General features: G+C 43.4%; 1 protein-coding gene across 1 annotated transcript in view; it reads right to left on the bottom strand.

The window, feature by feature from the left end:
* The window catches only part of SAXO1 (stabilizer of axonemal microtubules 1), a 94,518-nt gene that overhangs the window by 2,972 nt on the left and 74,026 nt on the right, over positions 1–17,520 (bottom strand). Inside the window, exon 3 of the mRNA XM_082843597.1 lies at positions 9,201–9,403. Within this exon, the coding sequence (XP_082699723.1) occupies positions 9,201–9,403 (203 nt within the window). The remainder of the gene's footprint in view (positions 1–9,200; positions 9,404–17,520) is intronic.

Consider the following 17,520-nt stretch of genomic DNA (forward strand, 5'->3'; position numbering starts at 1 on the left):
AAATATCTACTCAAATCCTTTGCCCATTTTTTAAAACAGTTGTTTGTCTTATTTTTGAGTTATAAGAGTTATTTGCATATTCTAGATACAAGTCCAATAGCAGATATGTGATTTGTAAATATTTTTTCCCGGTCTATCACTTATCATTTCATTTTCTTGCTAGTATCTCTTGAAGCACACAGGTTTTGAATTTTCATCAAGTTCAGTTTTTTCCCTATGTCTTAGCCTAAAAGATTTAAAATTTTACCTTTTACATTTAGGTCTCTAACACTTTTTGAGTTAATTTTTTAGTATGGCGTGAAGTAAGGTCTATGCTCACTTTTCTGCATGTGGATATCTAATATGTCAGCATCATTTGTCAAAAAGACAAATATTCAGCTCTTTTGGTTTGATTTTTACATATAAAATTTAGGATCCCTTTGCCAATTTCTGCAACAACAAGCCTGCTGGAATTTTGATAGGAATAGCATTAAATCTATAAATAAATTTGGGTGAACGGTATCTTAACTGTATTGAATCTTCCAGTCTATGAACATGGACTATCGCTACCTGTTTCCATGTTATTTCTCTCGGCACTATTTTGTACTTTTCAGCGTACAAGTCTTACATTTATTTTTTTTAACTTATTACAAATATTTTATTCATTTTGAGGCTATAATGAAAACTGTCCTTAATTTTGTTTTCAGATTTTCAATGCTAATATATATTTTTTCAATGCTAATTTTTATATATTGCTCTTCAACACTGACACACTGATGAATTCATTCTAGTAGGGGTTTTTTTTGTGGATTCTTTAGGATTATCTTATCTGAGAATAAAGACAGATTTACTTCTTCCTTTCTAATCTAGATGCATTTATTTATTTGTTTTTCTTGCATTACTGCACTGGCCAGAACCTCAACTACAATGTTGAATAAAAGAGGTGAGAACTGCTATCCTAGCCATGTTCCCAATCTTAAGGGGAAAGCATTCAGTCTTTCCACATTAAGTATGATGTTAGCTATAGGGGTTCTTGTGGAAGCACTTTATCAGGCTGAGGAAGTTTCCTTCTGCTCCTAGTTTCTTGAGAGCTTTTATGGGTATCAGATCTTGTCAAATGCTTTATCTGTGGCTTTCAATCATGTAGGTTTGTCTTTTACCTTATTAATATAGTATATTACATTAATTGATTTACTGATGTTAAACCAATCTTGCATTCCTGGAATAAACCCCACAGTTTTATAATTATTGGTTCTGTAATTGTCTTTTAATTTAGAGAGAAGTATATATTTACCTATATAAGCAGTTTTATCAGTGCTCTTTATTCTTTGCATGGATTTGTGTTAACATTCAGTATTATCTTCTTTTAGCCTGAAGAACTTCCTTTATTATTTCTTGTAAGGCAAGTCAGTGAGCTACAAATAAACTCAGTCTCTGTTTATCTGGGAATGTATTTTCCCATCATTTTTTTTAACATCTTTATTGGATTATAATTGCTTTACAATGGTGTGTTAGTGTCTGCTGTATAACAGAGTGAATCAGCTGTATGTATACATATATCCCCATATCCCCTCCCTCTTGCATCTCCCTCCCTCCCTCCCTTATCCCACCCCTCTAGGGGGTCACAAAGCACTGAGCTGATCTCCCTGTGCTATGCAGCTGCTTCCCACTAGCTAGCTATTTTACATTGGGTGGTGTCTATATGTCCATGCCACTTTCTCACCTCGTTTCCCATCAGTTTTGAAGCATAATCTTTAATAGTTATAGAATTCTTGGTTGACAGGATTTTTTTTCCTTTCAGTACCGTGAGTAGGTCACACCACTGTTTCTGATGAGAGGTTAGTTAGTTATTGTTGTCATTTCCCCGTATGTGATGAGTTGTTTCTCTTTTGCTCTTTTCCAAATCTTTGGCTTTCAACAGTTTGACTGTTATGTGAATAGGGGTGGATCTCTTTGCATTTCTTCTCTTTGGATTGTGCTTCTTGGATGTGCAGATTAATATTTTTCATCAAACTTAACAGTTTTGACAATTAAATACTTTTCTGCCCCTTCTTCTTCTGGGCCTCCCATTATCTGTCTGTTGGTACACTTAATGGTATCTCGCAAGTCTCTGAGTTCATTTTTCTCAATTTTTTCTCATTCTTCAGATTGGATAATCTCTACTGAGATCTCCATTTTCATGGATTCTTTCTTCTGTCAGCTCAAATCTGCTATTAAGCACCTCTAATGAATTTTTTTATTTTGATTACTGTCCTTCCAATTGCAGAGTTTTCATTCAATTATTTTTAGGATCTCCCTTTATAGTATTCTCTATTTGACTGGAAACTGTTTTTATATTTCCCTTTATTTCTTTAAACAGGGTTTCCTGTTGTTCTTCGAACATATTTATAATAGCTACTTTGAAATATTTGTCTGCTAGGTCTAACATCTGGGCCTCTTCAGAGGTAGTTTCTATTAACTGCTTTTTTCCTGGATTATACTTCCCTGTTTCTTTTTATGCCTCATCATTTTTTGTTAAAAGCTCAACACTTTGGACAATACGCCTCAGCAACCCTGGATTCTGATCTTCCACCGGGAATAGTTTTTGCTGTTTGTTTAGTGACCTGCTTGCAGTAATTCTATAGAGACATATCTCCCCTGCAATGTGCGGCCACTGATGTTTTTGCTGAGTGTTTTCTTTTTAATTGATTTTATTTTTAAGCCTAGGTTCCTAAGAGCCACCCTCTATCAGCATAGTTTAGCAATCAGCCTATGCTTTACCAGAAGTTATACTTCATCACCTTAAGCCACTAAGGCTTTCACCATTTGCTAATGGATCCGTGTGTGGGTTGGAGAATACAGTCAAGGATCAGGCAATTAACAAGTCTTCCCTGGCTTTTATTTTCTGCTGGGCTGTCTCTTGTCTCCTCTGCACATCCACTAGGCATCATATTCAGCCAGGAAAGATGAGTAAATATCTAGACCCTTTCTCTGATCTCTTGAGCCTGCACACTGCCTTGCCCATATGCACAGTCTTCCAGACCACCAGGAATATGTAGGAGCTTATCAAGGCCTACTCTGTGTCTGTCTCATTCTCTGGATCTCTCTGGGAAACTTCTGACTCTTCTACTGGACTGCTGCTTGCTTTAAGTAGTACTGCAACCTCAGACTAACTGCACAAGTTGTCTTCCCTGGTTATTTTGCCATTAATATCCCAATTTTTTTATGGGAATGCCTGCGTATGTACTTTACTCCAATCAGCCCCCACTGGCAGCAGAGCTGCTGGTTTTCACAGCCCAGCCTACCCAGGGAGAACCTACCACACAGAGGAAACTTGGGGGAGGGGTGATGGAAGCAGCCCCAGGATAAAACACCACACACCCCCACTGTTCATAACAAGGTTTAGTAGTTTTTCCTGAATAAATGGTTCTCAATTTGTTGTATGCCTTTGGTTGATTTCCAGAGTCCTAAAATGATTGGTTTTTACTATTTTGTTACTTTTTTGGGAAGAGAATTTGTCAGGCTCCTCACTCTACCACTCTGTAAGGCCTGACATACCCCACCCCCCAGGCACACTCTTAAGCTTATTTTAGGCTAATAATACTACCAGCTATTTATTTTAAATTGGCTTCATTTTAATTGAAAATCTAATCTTTCTCCAAGAGCCATTAATGGCTCTATCAGCATCTTGAAAGCATTAGGGGGCCTTAGAGGGAACCATCTCGCTGAATATAAACCACATGTTTCCCCCTCAGACTTTAAGCCTCACTGAAATGGGGGCATCTACCTGTAGATGCCTACACACTGCCTCAAGGTGCCTGGGGGTGGGTAGGACAGGGTTTTCTGGCCCTCTTCTGGGATGGATGAAGTGTTACGAAAACAGGTTCCTAAACTGAAAGTTGCCTCATGTGATTTCTGATACCCAACAATACAGCTGAAACCACATTATTATCTAACCTCCTAACTTCCTCCACCCAGCATATATTACAAAAAACCTCCACAGGACCCTGAAAACCTCAGAATTCCACATGACAAACTATTCACATGCCTGAAAAGCCACCAGTAAAAGCCCTTCAGGGCCAGAGTGTCATGTGCGTAATTGGCAAGAACCTCTTTAAAAGAGATTCCATTCAATAATGTGTCTTTAAAAAAAAAAAAAAAAAAACTTAGCTAAACCTGAAGCTGAGTATCAACTAATTACACTCTCAGTCTTTCCAATTGCACAGCGTTTTGAAAATGTCAAAATTACAACCAAATGCTACGAGAGCACATATTACTGCTCGTTTTCTGGAGCCCAGTAGAGGTGCTGGCCATAAGAGTAGTAAGAGAAAACTTTGAATATTTTTCCTATGGAACCAATACTAAGCAGAGCATATAGATGTAATATAGATGCACCCATTGAAATACATATATTTAATGACCTTGGTCTTTGATCTCTTTTTTCCCCTCCTTTGTAAGGAGAATCAATGTATGGCCACAGAACTGTGAAGGTTGCTACGAAAAAGACTTATGAAAGCAAATTTCCACAAGAGAAACAAGTCATCAAATGAGCGATAAACCAAGAGATAAGGCAAGGATGTGGACCCTCAAAGATGCGTGAGGTTGTGCAGGACCAACCAAAGGGCAGAGGAAACGTCATGGGTCTTCTCTAATCTTCACTCCTGCTCTTGGCCTGCACCCACAGAGTGACAGACCTGATGGGGATTTGCGCAAATCTAATGCCAAAAGGTGTCACCTGGAGCCCTCGTAAACGGTGATCCAGAACAATTCGTTCATTTGTTCCCTCACTAAACACACCTTTGTTGCTGCATCTCCTGTGCTAAAAACTGTAAGTACGTGTTTGGCATTCAAGACCAAGTTTTGGAAGCCACTGTATCATAGAGGAGTCACGGAAAAAATAAACCCCTGAGATTATATGATATGGGAAGTATTATTCAAAAAACTAGTAAGACACATAGGCTGCAAACTGACACCTATAGGTGAGTTCTCATGACAAATACGTTCTCTTTGACTACAAACTGATTTGTTTCTTTTTAAACCTGAATTTCAGAGGAGAACTATGAAATCCACCCTCAAGTACATATGTAGCCAGAATAAAAGCAAAAGGTTGAGACTTCCCTGGTGGTACCGTGGTTAAGAATCTGCCTGCCAATGCAGGGGACACGGGTTCGATCCCCGGTCAGGGAAGATCCCACATGCCACAGAGCAACTAAGCCTGTGTGCCACAACTACTGAGCCTGTGCTCTAGAGCCAGCAAGCCACAGCTACTGGAGCCCGTGCACCACAACTACTGAAGCCCACACGCCTAGAGCCCGTGCTCCACGACAAGAGAAGCCACCACAATGAGAAGCCGACACACTGCAACGAAGAGTAGCCCACACTCACTGCAACTAGAGGAAGCCCATGTGCAGCAACAAAGACCCAACACAGCCAAAAATTAAAAAAAAAAAAATCCGCCTGCCAATGAAAGGGACATGAGTTCAATCCCTGGGCCAGGAAGATCCCACATGCTGCAGAGCAACTAAGCCCATGCACCACCACTACTGAGCCTGCGTGCCACAACTACTGAGCCCACATGCTGCAACTACTGAAGCCCGCGCGCCTAGAGCCTGTGCTCCGCCACAAGAGAAACCACCATGATGAGAATCCCGTGCACCCCAGCGAAGAGTAGCCCCCACTCACCGCAACTAGAGAAAGCCCGCGCACGGCAACGAAGACCCAACACAGACAAAACTAAACTAAAAAAAAAAAAAAAAAACACAAAGGGTCTAAGCCTGCCTGGTTCAGAAGAGTCCTGTTGCTACTTCACTGGTATACATTCATTAAATACGTGTAAGTAGATAGCAGTTAACAGGTGCCAGAAGTTTAAGAAAAATAACAGAGAAGAAAATAAGGTTTTCTCAATCTTAACTTTCTCAGTAAGGAAAAGTCAGCCATGATTCAGTTTTAGCAGCGGAATACTATTCTCTGGTTTGCAGAGGGCAATTTGAGATGTAACTGTTTGGAGAAGGGGAGGAATATGGGAAAGCTGGAGGTAGGAGAGATTAAAACTTAAGTATTAGGATTGTTTTTTTTTTTTTTTTCTGTGTGTTGATTTTGAGGGGTGAGTATTTTGTGGGAGGAAGTGGGGGGACTTTCCTTAAAATAACACCACTAGGCTACTCCATCCTTGCCAACCCCTAAGGAAAGCAAGGAGCATTTCTCACCCCTAGACCTCTCCCCTGCATGTAGGGCAAGGCGGGGAAGGAAAACTGAGCTGAGCAGGCAGTTGTTCTGAAGAATCTCTAACTATTCCAAGATGTGTAAATCCAGGCAGCCCACAGGGAGGATGTGGAAAGTAGAGGATGTAGTTGGATGAGCCCGACCAAGTCCCTGCCCCTCCCCCAGTGAAGGAAGTGCTCACGGCAGCTTTGTTTTTTCCTGGTTCTCAGCGTCCATTTTTGGCCCTCCTGTAAACACTGGATGAAAAGGGAGACAAGCGAGCCCTGCAGAGGCCTGAGTGCCATCCCACCACATGCCTGGTTGTGCTGACCCCTTAGTAAAACATCTGCTATGGTGCCTGCTTTGTTGAGGGTAACAGGCAAAGAAAAAGATCCCTGCCCTCCAGGAGCTTGCAGTCTAGCCAAGGAGACAATGTTAAACAAAATTACAAAATGAATTACAAAACAAGCGAGTACAAGACACTCTTAGAGCACCTAACAGGGTGTGTTTGGTCTGGCATGAGGGAAGGTCTGGGACTCCCTCTGAAGGTGTGATCCTTCCGCCACTCGTTGAAGGATGATGCTGGACAGGAGACAGGAGGACGGCTCTCTAAAGAGGGAAGAGTAGTGCAAAATGCCCTGAGACAGAAAAGAAATAGAGCAAAGGAACTGAAAGACGTTCCTGTGGTCGGAGCAGAGGGGCTCAGGGAGAAGGAACCAAATCTGCAAGGAAGCAGAGGATTTTATCCTAAGAACCATAATAATTACTTAAGGAGTTTTAGGCAGAGGTCACGTCATCTGCAAAAGCCCTCTCTGCTTCCATTCTGTGGACAGTGGAGATGAGCTGACAAGGTCGGAGCAACGCTCAGGCACATGTCCAGGTGTAGACATGGAGAAGACAGGGTTCGGTTGCTGCTAGGAGGAAGCAACCGCAGGACAGAAGAGAGAGGGAGTAGGAGACAGGCTGCAGTGATATAATGTGGAATAGGCTGTATGATGACAGGCACAGGCGGGGCTGATGCTGAGAAGGAAGGCTGAGGCATCAGTGGGCTGGAGACCCCAGGGAGGCCAAGGACTGTCAAGGTGGGCGTAAATAGGGGAGCAAGCCAGAAGGACCCTGTGGCGGAGGGCACGAAGGTGGAGCCATGCAGGGGTATGACGACATCCAGAATGTGGCTTGGCAGAAGGCGGCTACAGAAGAGTGGAAGAGGATGACACTGAAGGTAAGAAAGTAAAAGGACACACACACACACACACACACACACACACACACACACAAAAAGAAAAAGCAGAGGAGCTCAGCCACATGCAGAATCTTCAAGAATAATAGATCTAGAGCTCCTGGAAGGGCTTCAGGAAGATTCCTACAACCCCTCAAGCCTCCCCACCTCCCCTCGGCTAAGTGTTTGGCATGGCTAAGTAAAAGCCGTTATCATCACGATCACACAGACACCCACAGACATGTGACAGGAACAGTTTAGCACATACTTTTAAGGCAGCCACGTGCATCGTAAGCAGCAAAGTTAATGGTCACAAAGCGGGCCTCCATCCTCATGGTCTCAGCCCTGTGGCTCGTGCTCCACGGAGAGAGCGACGCGCTGCCTGCGCTACCACACCCGCCACTCCACACCCTGTGTCTCCTACTAGACTGTAAAGTCAAGGGCAGGTCACAGTTCCCAATACCATGCCTGGGATGCAGGAGGTGCTCAATGAAGAATGCAATCGTCCCATTAAAATGAAGTTCAAACCTGGCAAAACTAATTTATGAAGTTAAAGGTCAGCATAATGGTTCTATCCTGGGTGGAAATGGTAACTGGAAGGGAGTATCAATGCTATATGTCTTGATCTGCATCCTGTTTCCACGTGTATTTACTCAAAATTCACTGGTCTGTATCATTATGTATTTGTGCATTTTTTCTGTATGTTACGTTTTCATAATTTTTTTAATGAACCAATCCATCAGTCAGTGGTGGAACTCAACTAAGCTTAAACTTGAAATGCTTCCCTCATATAGGATGGGAACGGCAAGCTGAGGCAGGGGTTGGCAGATATTTTCTGTAAGCGGCCAGATATTAAATGTGTTAGCCCTCGCATGCCATACGGTCTCTGTCTCAGCCCCTCAGCTTTGCTGCTGTAGCACAAACGTAGCCATAGATAACAGAGAAACCAGATGGGTGTGGCTGTGTTCCAGCAAAACATAGCCATGATACTGAACTTTGAATTTCACTTACTATTCACATGTTCTAAAGTAATAGTCTTTTTCTCATTTTTTTTAAGCATTCAAAAATTTAAAAAGCATTCTTAGCTCTCTAGCTGTACAGAAACAGGCTGCAGGCCAGATTTGGCCACAAAAAGTACTCTGCCCAGCACTATTTACAATAACCAGGACATGGAAGCAACCTAAGTGTCCATCGACAGATGAATGGATAAAGAAGATGTGGCACATGTATACAATGGAATATTATTCAGCCATAAAAAGAAACGAAATTGAGTTATTTGTAGTGAGGTGGATGGACCTAGACTCTGTCATACAGAGTGAAGTAAGTCAGAAAGAGAAAAACAAACACCATATGCTAACATAGGTATATGGAATCTAAAAAAAAAAAAAGACGTTTCTGAAGATCCTAGGGTCGGGACAGGAATAAAGACGCAGACGAAGAGGATGGACTTGAGGACACGTCCTCAAGTATTTTACACTACCAAATGTAAAACAGGTAGCTAGTGGGAAGCAGCCGCATAGCACAGGGAGATCAGCTCGGTGCTTTGCGACCACCTAGAGGGGTGGGATAGGGAGGGTGGGAGGGAGACGCAAAAGGGAAGAGATATGGGGACATATGTATATGTATAGCTGATTCACTTTGTTATACAGCAGAAACTAACACACCATTGTAAAGCAATTATACTCCAATAAAGATGTTTTAAAAAAAAAAAAGTACTCTGCCCAACCTCCGCGCTGAGGGTGTGTGTATAAAACCCACTTCCCAGCCAGCACTCAGGCTCAGCCCATCCTTCCCCCAACCTGCGCCTCAGGCACTCTCCCACCTTTGTAAGTAGGCAGACACTCCATCTTGCCCCCGCGCAGGTATTTACTGTCCTGAGGTTTGATGGGGTCCACTCGACTGACAGGGTACGGGTTGTAATCTTGTTTATACGTCGTGAGCAGATCCATATCCTCTTCGCTTGGGACAAACGGGTCGGGCTGGTGGATCTTCACCGGTAACACCCTGTGAGGCCCAAAATCTCTCCTGCAAGGAAAATAAGCACACACCTTGGGGGCCCTTGCCTTGGAATAAGGCTCATGGTTTCCATTCAACCCAGTTCTACAAATGCTTGCTGAGAAGTCATCCTCTCCTCTATCCCTTAAGCACTCTTCCTCCTGTTTCCGGCTTTCGAGAGAGATACTGCCATTCACTCCTCTCTCAAGTCAGACGCCTTCACGGTCCAGTCATTCCCCAAGTGTGTCCGCCTCACAGCTCCTCGGTGTGTCTCTCCCCCTCAGTTCAGACCCTGACCATTTCTCATGTGGGTCATGTGACAACCCATCCCCCGGGCTTCCTGCATCATTCCCGCCACTCCTACTTCCATCCTCATAGTGTGGTCAAAATCAACTCTCTAAAACCAAAATCGCACCTTTCACTCCTCAGATTAAAAATCTTCCAGATAAAACCCAACTTTCCAGCATAGTATGCAAGCCTTCCTGGACCTGCCTCGGCCTCCTCCCCAACCACAGCTGCCCCCTCTCTCTCCCACTCCCCGCGCACATTCTACCTCAGCCGCCCTGGGCCACTGGGAAGGTCTCCCCTGTGCCTGCTCCTCCACCTCCCTCCCCCAACCTGTTCACTGTGGAGCTAACTTCTGCTTTTCAGGTCCCACCACCTCTTTCTCTGTGCTCCCAAGAGCTCCTGCTGAGATTTATCTCCTGCCTCTATTCGATCTCACAGAAAACCCAGTAGAAAAGGCCAATAAATGGAGGCAATGAACCTTTCACTTCTCAGCTCTCTGGCATCAGCACCCCCATTATTTCAGGCTATATGAAAACAATGGGATAGGAAAAGCAAGACACCCTTTACTGAAGAGTTTAGGAAGCGCTCTCTTCCCAAAGCATCCCACAGTTCTAAAAAGGCCAAGATGCGACTGCAACACCACCACGAAGCACCCTGCGGCACCAGGGCTCAGCTTGGGCACCCACCGCCTACCGGGGCAGTCTCAGTCTCCCACTGCCCAGGGCAAACTCTCTTGAGCAAACATTCCCCCCCATCCTCCGAGAACTTCTGCTTTACACAATGGCCTGTTTTTGCCTGAAAGCCATTTATCCAACTGGACAAGAGGAAGGTAGGTTTTCCCTGATGGTGCTTGCTAAAACAGCCTCACCAAGGGAAAGGGAAGGCTTCCGGACAGGAAGACATCAGGCCCAAACACCAATAAAACCTACTTCCTGGCCAAAATGTGGAGCAGCATTACTGAGCCATGCTTGACTAGCAGAGGTAACACGCTCCACTGTAACCTGTCTTGCATGAATTATACACATGGTTGTCGATAAACCCAAACCGGGGCCTGAAAATGCTTGCTGGGATGGGAGGAGGGAGTTAGGAAGCCGGAGAATTAGTCTCTCTAGGGCTCAAAGGGGGAAGTAGGAGATGCTTCAGTTGAACTCCCTGTAATACCCACTGGGTAGGTTTAAAAACACATCTCAGCAGCAGTTACCGGACCTGCAGCCTGGGCTGCCTTCTCGGGGGCCCCATGTTGGCAAACAGCAAGAGGAAGCCCAGTGACCCGAGGCGACTGGAAGCTGACTGTGTACGTCGGGGTTGATGGAGGGAATGGGCTAAACAAGAACCCAAGAATCGACTCCACGCTCCTACTCTCCTCAGTGTGCAAGTACCTCACGCTGGTGTCTGTTCAGTGCTAAACCAACTGCAGCAGGGAACCAGAGGCGTCAGGCCCTAGGCTTCAGAGAGAAATGGAAATGCCCAGAAAACCCTGGCTGAAAACCAGTTAACTGCAAAGTGGCTTTGGTCAGAAAGTCTCTGTTCTCAGGGAAGGGGTGGAGTGGGGTTGAAAGCAGCCTGAGACCACACAGCTCCATACAAACTTGTCTTCACTGACGGCTACCCAAGGGTTCAGCCCTCTTTGCTTCCAACAAAGGACATACCAGGGGATACCAGGGGCAGGCACGGAGAAACAAAGCCGAATGCCCAAGCTGCCCCGTGGAGCCCCCCGAAGCCCAGAGCAGCCAGGAGCGCTCTCCTGTCATGGCCCTGTCGCACCCTGGAACCCCGCACGCAGGGAACAACATTCTCTTCTGCTGTTACTTCTACTGCGGGAACCAACTTCCCCTCAGAGACACTGCAAGAACCTTCCTACAAGGCCTGCCAAGCTCTCTGGCAACTAAAATGTGCTTCATGCCCCCATTTCCTGCTGCTACAAGAAAAGAACAGATAAATGCCCACAACCAAACTCACCAATTCATGGACTTTCCTGAAGCTGGTTTTTCAAAAGCAAAATGTGACGCAGCAAAATCCTTACTGACCATGTTCAGGGAATGAAATTGTTAACTGAATCTCCTCCTCCGACAAAAAATTTAAGTTATTGTAACGAAAGTACATTTATGGGTTGAATTTACAGAGGTAGTGATCTACCTCTGAAGAGAGGAAAGAAGTTTAAAGTCTAATTCATTTCTCTTCCACCCAAAATTATTTACTGTGGCTTAAGGGTGAATTTAATCAGAATTTATGTGTTTTCTCATTATGTTTTTATGTTCAGAACATTCACTGAAACCTATCATTAACCACAACATAACTGCAGGTCCCCAACCTCACATAATCTTACAGCCTTTAAGCTCACGTAAAAGAAAAATATTTTATCCTTCCCAGAAATTGCTCAATTTTAGTAGCTCTTTTTTTTTGTTTAAGAACACTCCCTTCTCTTCCTGTGGTACATTTCCTAGTCTCTGTGCCCATTCTGACTATGAACCAAGAAAAAAATTGGTCAAAGATGTTAATAAGTTTCTTTTAGGTGCATAGCCATGAAAGTTATCTAGTATGGAAAGCCCCGAGTTAAACTCTGAGTTAAGTAAAGGTTAAAGAGAACTTGCTGGGAAGCCATAACAATTTGACTTCCCATCATTAGGCAAAATTAAAGAAAGGCATTTGAAAAGAGTCTGGCAAAAGGAAAGAAACTGTAACGTAACAGCTAACTAGGGTCATGAGCCTGGAAGACGGAAAAGGATATTTTCATCATGATAAAGAGGATACGCAATACTTTACTTTTTTTTAAATCTATTTTTAATGTTTATCTATGCAAACTTCAGAATTTGTGAGTATGCCCAGAGAGTTCATCATATTAAATGGAATCCATTTTAAGAAGAGCTCCTGCCTGGAAATTAACCCATGCACTTATGATCAATTAATCTACAACAAAGGAGGCCAGGATATACAATAAAGAAAAGACAGTCTCTTCAATAACTGGTGCTGGGAAAACTGGACAGCTACATGTAAAAGAATGAAGTTAGAACATTCTCTAATACCATATACAAAAATAAACTCAAAATGGATTAAAGACCTAAATGTAAGACCAGAAACCATAAAACTCTTAGAAGAAAACACAGGCAGAATACTCTTTGATATAAATCGTAGCAATATTTTTTTTGGATCTGTCTCGTAAAGCAAAGGAAATAAAAACAAAAATAAACACATGGGACCTAATTAAACTTAAAAGCTTTTACACAGCAAAGGAAACCACCAACAAAACAAAAAGATAACCTATGAAGTGGGAGAAAATATTTGCAAATGATATGAGCAGTAAGGGGGGTTAATATCCAACATATATAAACAGCTCATATAACATCAAAAAAACCCCAAAAAGCCTGATTAAAAAATGGGCAGGGGCTTCCCTGGTGGCGCAGTGTTTGAGAGTCCACCTGCCGATGCAGGGGACACGGGCTCGTGCCCGGGTCCGGGAAGATCCCACATGCCGCAGAGCGGCTGGGCCCTTGAGCCATGGCCGCTGAGCCTGCGCGTCCAGAGCCTGTGCTCCGCAACGGGAGAGGCCACAACAGTGAGAGGCCCGCATACCGTTAAAAAAAAAAAAAAAAAAAAAAAAAATGGGCAGAAGATCTGAATAGACATTTTTCCAAAGAAGACATGCAGATGGCCAACAGGCACACAAAGAGATGCTCAAAACCGCTAATGACCAGGGAAAAGCAAATCAAAACCACAGTGAAATATCACGTCACACCTGTCAGAATGACTATCATCAAAAAGAACACAAGTAACAAATGTCAGAGAGGATGTGGAAAAAAGGGAACCCTTGTACACTGTTGGTGGGAATGTAAATTGGTGCAGCCACTGTAGAAAACAGTATGTAGGTTTCTCAAAAAACTAAAAATAGAGCTACCATATGACCTAGCAATTCCACTCCTGGGTATATATTTGAAAGAAACAAAGACAGGAATTCGAAAGATAAATGCACATCAATGTTCATAGCAGCAGTATTTACAATTGCCAAGATACGGAAGCAACTTAAGTGTCCATTAACAGATGAATGGATAAAGAAGATGTGGTGTGTATGTGTGTGTGTGTATATATATATATATATATATATATACACACACACACACACACACACACACACAATGGAATACTACCCAGACATACAAAAGAATAAAATTTTGTCATTTTCAACAACATGGATGGATTTGGAGGCTATTATTCTAAGTGAAATAAGACAGAGAAAGACAAATACTGTATGATATCACTTACATGTGGAAGTGGAATCTAAAAATTACAACAAACTAGTGAATACGACGGAAAAGAAGCAGACTCACAGATATAGAGAACAAACCATCAGTTACCAGTGGGGAGAGGGAAAGAGAGAGGAGCAATATACCGGTAGGGGATTAAGAGGTATAAACTATCAATATTATGCATAAAAAGCTACAAGGATATATAGTAGAAACTCACACATTGTAAAACAACTATACTCCAAAAAAATTAATAAAAATTTTTTAAGCTACAAGTATATATTGTATAATACAGGGAATACAGCCAATATTTTATAATGACTATAAATGGAGTATAATCTTTAAAAATTGTGAATCACTATACCGTACACCTGTAACTTATACAACATTGTACATCAAGTATACTTCAATTTTAAAAAAAAGAGTTCCTCCTCTTGGCCCAAAGCCAATCCCTTCACCCCTGCCCTAAATCTCCCCGACCTCTTTCTCAAGGACCCCTTCTGTGGAGCCCGTCAGTGGTTTCACCTTTTCCTCCTACTGGCTGCTTTCTGTCAGTTTTGGGGGGGTGGGTTTGTTTGTTTTTTGGCCACGCCATGCAGCTTGTGGGATCTTAGTTCCCCGACCAGGGAATGAACCCAGGCCCTTGGTAGTAAAAGTGCGGGAATTCCCTCTATCAGTATTTAAACATGCTGCAGTCTTTCCCACTTTTAAAGGAAAACAACAAACAACAACAACCCTCACTGGAGTTCACTCTCCTCCAGTTCTCTCCCTGCCACTTCTCTCTGCTAGAAAGGGCTGTCTACAGATACAGGCTTGCCTTCCTCACCCCCTACTCATGCGCCATCTATCAAATCTCATTCTACTCACTCCTTGCTTCAGCCAAGGCCTCCAAAGTACCACCTTATTTCCAAATCCAGTCACTGGTCCCCAGGTTTTTACCATTATGCACATCTTCATGGCGTCCATCCTCTCACTCATTTTTGTAATACTTTCCCTTGACTTCTGTGACACTCCTCCTTGTCATTTGTCCTCTTAATCTCTTCTATGGGGTTTTGCTCTTTGTCTTTCCATTAATTTCATTTCACTACTTCCACATGTAATTCTGAAACTCCCGGGGTACAGGAACCCTCTAAGGAAACCATTATGTCATTGCAGGCAGGTTGGGCAGGCCACTCCAGCACACTGAGAAAGATCCCTAGACTGATTCACAGGGCTTGATTCATGCCGCCTATCCTGGTAAGGACACACTGAGCCCTCCTAATCTTCTCTGTGATAGACGGATTCCAAGAATACGCCTCCAGTATGGACATCCCTCAGTATCCAGTATCCGTGGAGGACTGCTTCCAGGACCCCCCATAGCTACCAAAATCTCTGGATACTCAAGTCCCTTACATAAAATGCTGTAGTATTTGCAGATACCCTGTGCACATCCTGTTGTATACTTTAAATCATCTCTAGATTACTTACAATACCCAGTGCAATGTAAATGTTATGTAAATAGCTGCTAGTGCATGGAAAATTCAATGGGGAACTTTCCGGAATTTTAAAAAATATTTTCAATGCACAGATGTGGAACCCACAGATACGGAGGGATGACTGTACCTGTCTACTCCTCTACTGTCTTATCTCCTCAAACCCCACTAAAGCTGAGGAAAAATTCTGTCATTGCTTCATATAAACTCTGGACAAAATATGAAAATAACTACCTGTGAGCACTAAAGAGCATCAAAGATAGGCAAATTCTGGAGCCGAACCAACAGGTGGGAGAAGGGAATGGTACTGGGTGAGTCTCTGTGTTAAGCTTCCTTTTTTTTTTTTTCAGTGCTCCCAGTCTGAAGGCAGGCTCCAGTCTGTGCCAGGCAAGGCAGCTAAAATGTGAATAGAAAACCTTCCATCCTTCTTGACTGAAGAACCAGAGGATGAAGTTTGAGACAACCACAGATGCTGGAAAGTGAGGAAGGAATCCTGAAAAGGAGAGACCAGAGACAGGAAGGCTCAAATTCTGTTTTTTAAACTGGGCCCAAATCTCTGGCTGACCTCACTTGCATGGGACAGACTTCAAACAATTGCGTGAAAGATAAAGAACTGAACTGAGATTAGAATTGCACCCAAAACACCAAGTTTCCATTTTGAGTCCAATCAACTTACTATCTGCTTTAAAAAACACACTCTACAGAGGAATGTAAAAAAAATCCAGACTCTACATGCACCCCAATGTTCATTGCAGCACTACTTACAACAGCCAGGACATGGAAGCAACCTAAGTGTCCATCAACAGAGGAATGGATGAAGAAGAGGTGGCACATATATACAATGGAATATTACTCAGCCATAAAAATGAAATAATGCCATCTGCAGCAACATGGACTTAGGAAATTGTTATAGTGAAGAAAGTCAGACAGAGAAAGACAAATATCATATGATATTGCTTAAATGTGGAATCTAAAAAAAAGTGGTACAAATGAACTTATTTATAAAACAGAAATAGAGTCACAGACATAGAAAACAATCTATGGTTACCAAGGGGGAACGGGGGGAGGGATACATTGGGAGATTGGGGTTGACATATACACACTACCATATATAAAACAGATAACTAATAAGGACCTACTTTATGGCACAGGGAACTCTATTAAATACTCTGTAATGCCCTCTACAGTAAAAGAATCTAAAAGAGTGGATATATGTATGTATAACTGATTCACTTTGCTGCACAGCAGAAACTAACACAACATTGTAAACCAACTATACTCCAATAAAAAAAATTTTTTTTTAAATCCAGAGTCTCCACAACATAACAATTACAATGCACAGGGCAGGAGGGACTCTGAAGGGTTGGGCAAGAGGCCTCTGCATTTGGCACCCTATGAGCAAGTGAAACTAGATGAGGCACAAAGGAAAAGAAAAAAAAGGTTCTGCTGTTTGCCTTCTGCCACAAGAGCAGCATGTCCCCAAGAGGAGCTTCTCTTTGACTCTGGTACCCCAGAATAAGAAGACCTGTGGAACAGAGTAGCCAACATGTAGCAACTGCCATGCAAGACTTAACAACAAAATACACAATCTGGGGGGACCTTCAAGATGGCGGAGGACTAACACGTGGAGATCACCTTCCTCCCCACAAATACATCAAAAATACATCTACATGTGAAACAAATCCTACAGAACACCTACTGAACGCTGGCAGAAGACCTCAGACCTCCCAAAAGGCAAAAAAGTCCCCACGTACCTGGGTAGGGCAAAAGAAAAAAGAATAAACAGACAAAAGAATAGGGACGGGACCTGCACCAGTGGGAGGGAGCTGTGAAGGAGGAAAGGTTTCCACACTCTAGGAAGGCCCTTCGCGGGCAGAGACTGCGGGTGGCGGAGGGGGGAAGCTTCGGAGCCGCGGAGGAGAGCACAGCAACAGGGGTGCGGAGGGCAAAGCAGAGAGATTCCCGCACAGAGGATCGGTGCCGACCGGCACTCACCAGCCCGAGAGGCTTGTCTGCTGACCCGCCAGGGCGGCCAGGGGCTGGGAGCTGAGGCTTGGGCTTTGGTCTGAGCGCAGGGAGAGGACTGGGGTTGGCTGCATGAAGACATGTCTGAAGGGGGCTAGTGCACCACGGCTAGCCGGGAGGGAGT

Source organism: Leucopleurus acutus, assembly GCF_964270905.1.
Source record: "Leucopleurus acutus genome assembly, chromosome: 7".
Lineage (NCBI taxonomy): Eukaryota > Metazoa > Chordata > Mammalia > Artiodactyla > Delphinidae > Leucopleurus > Leucopleurus acutus.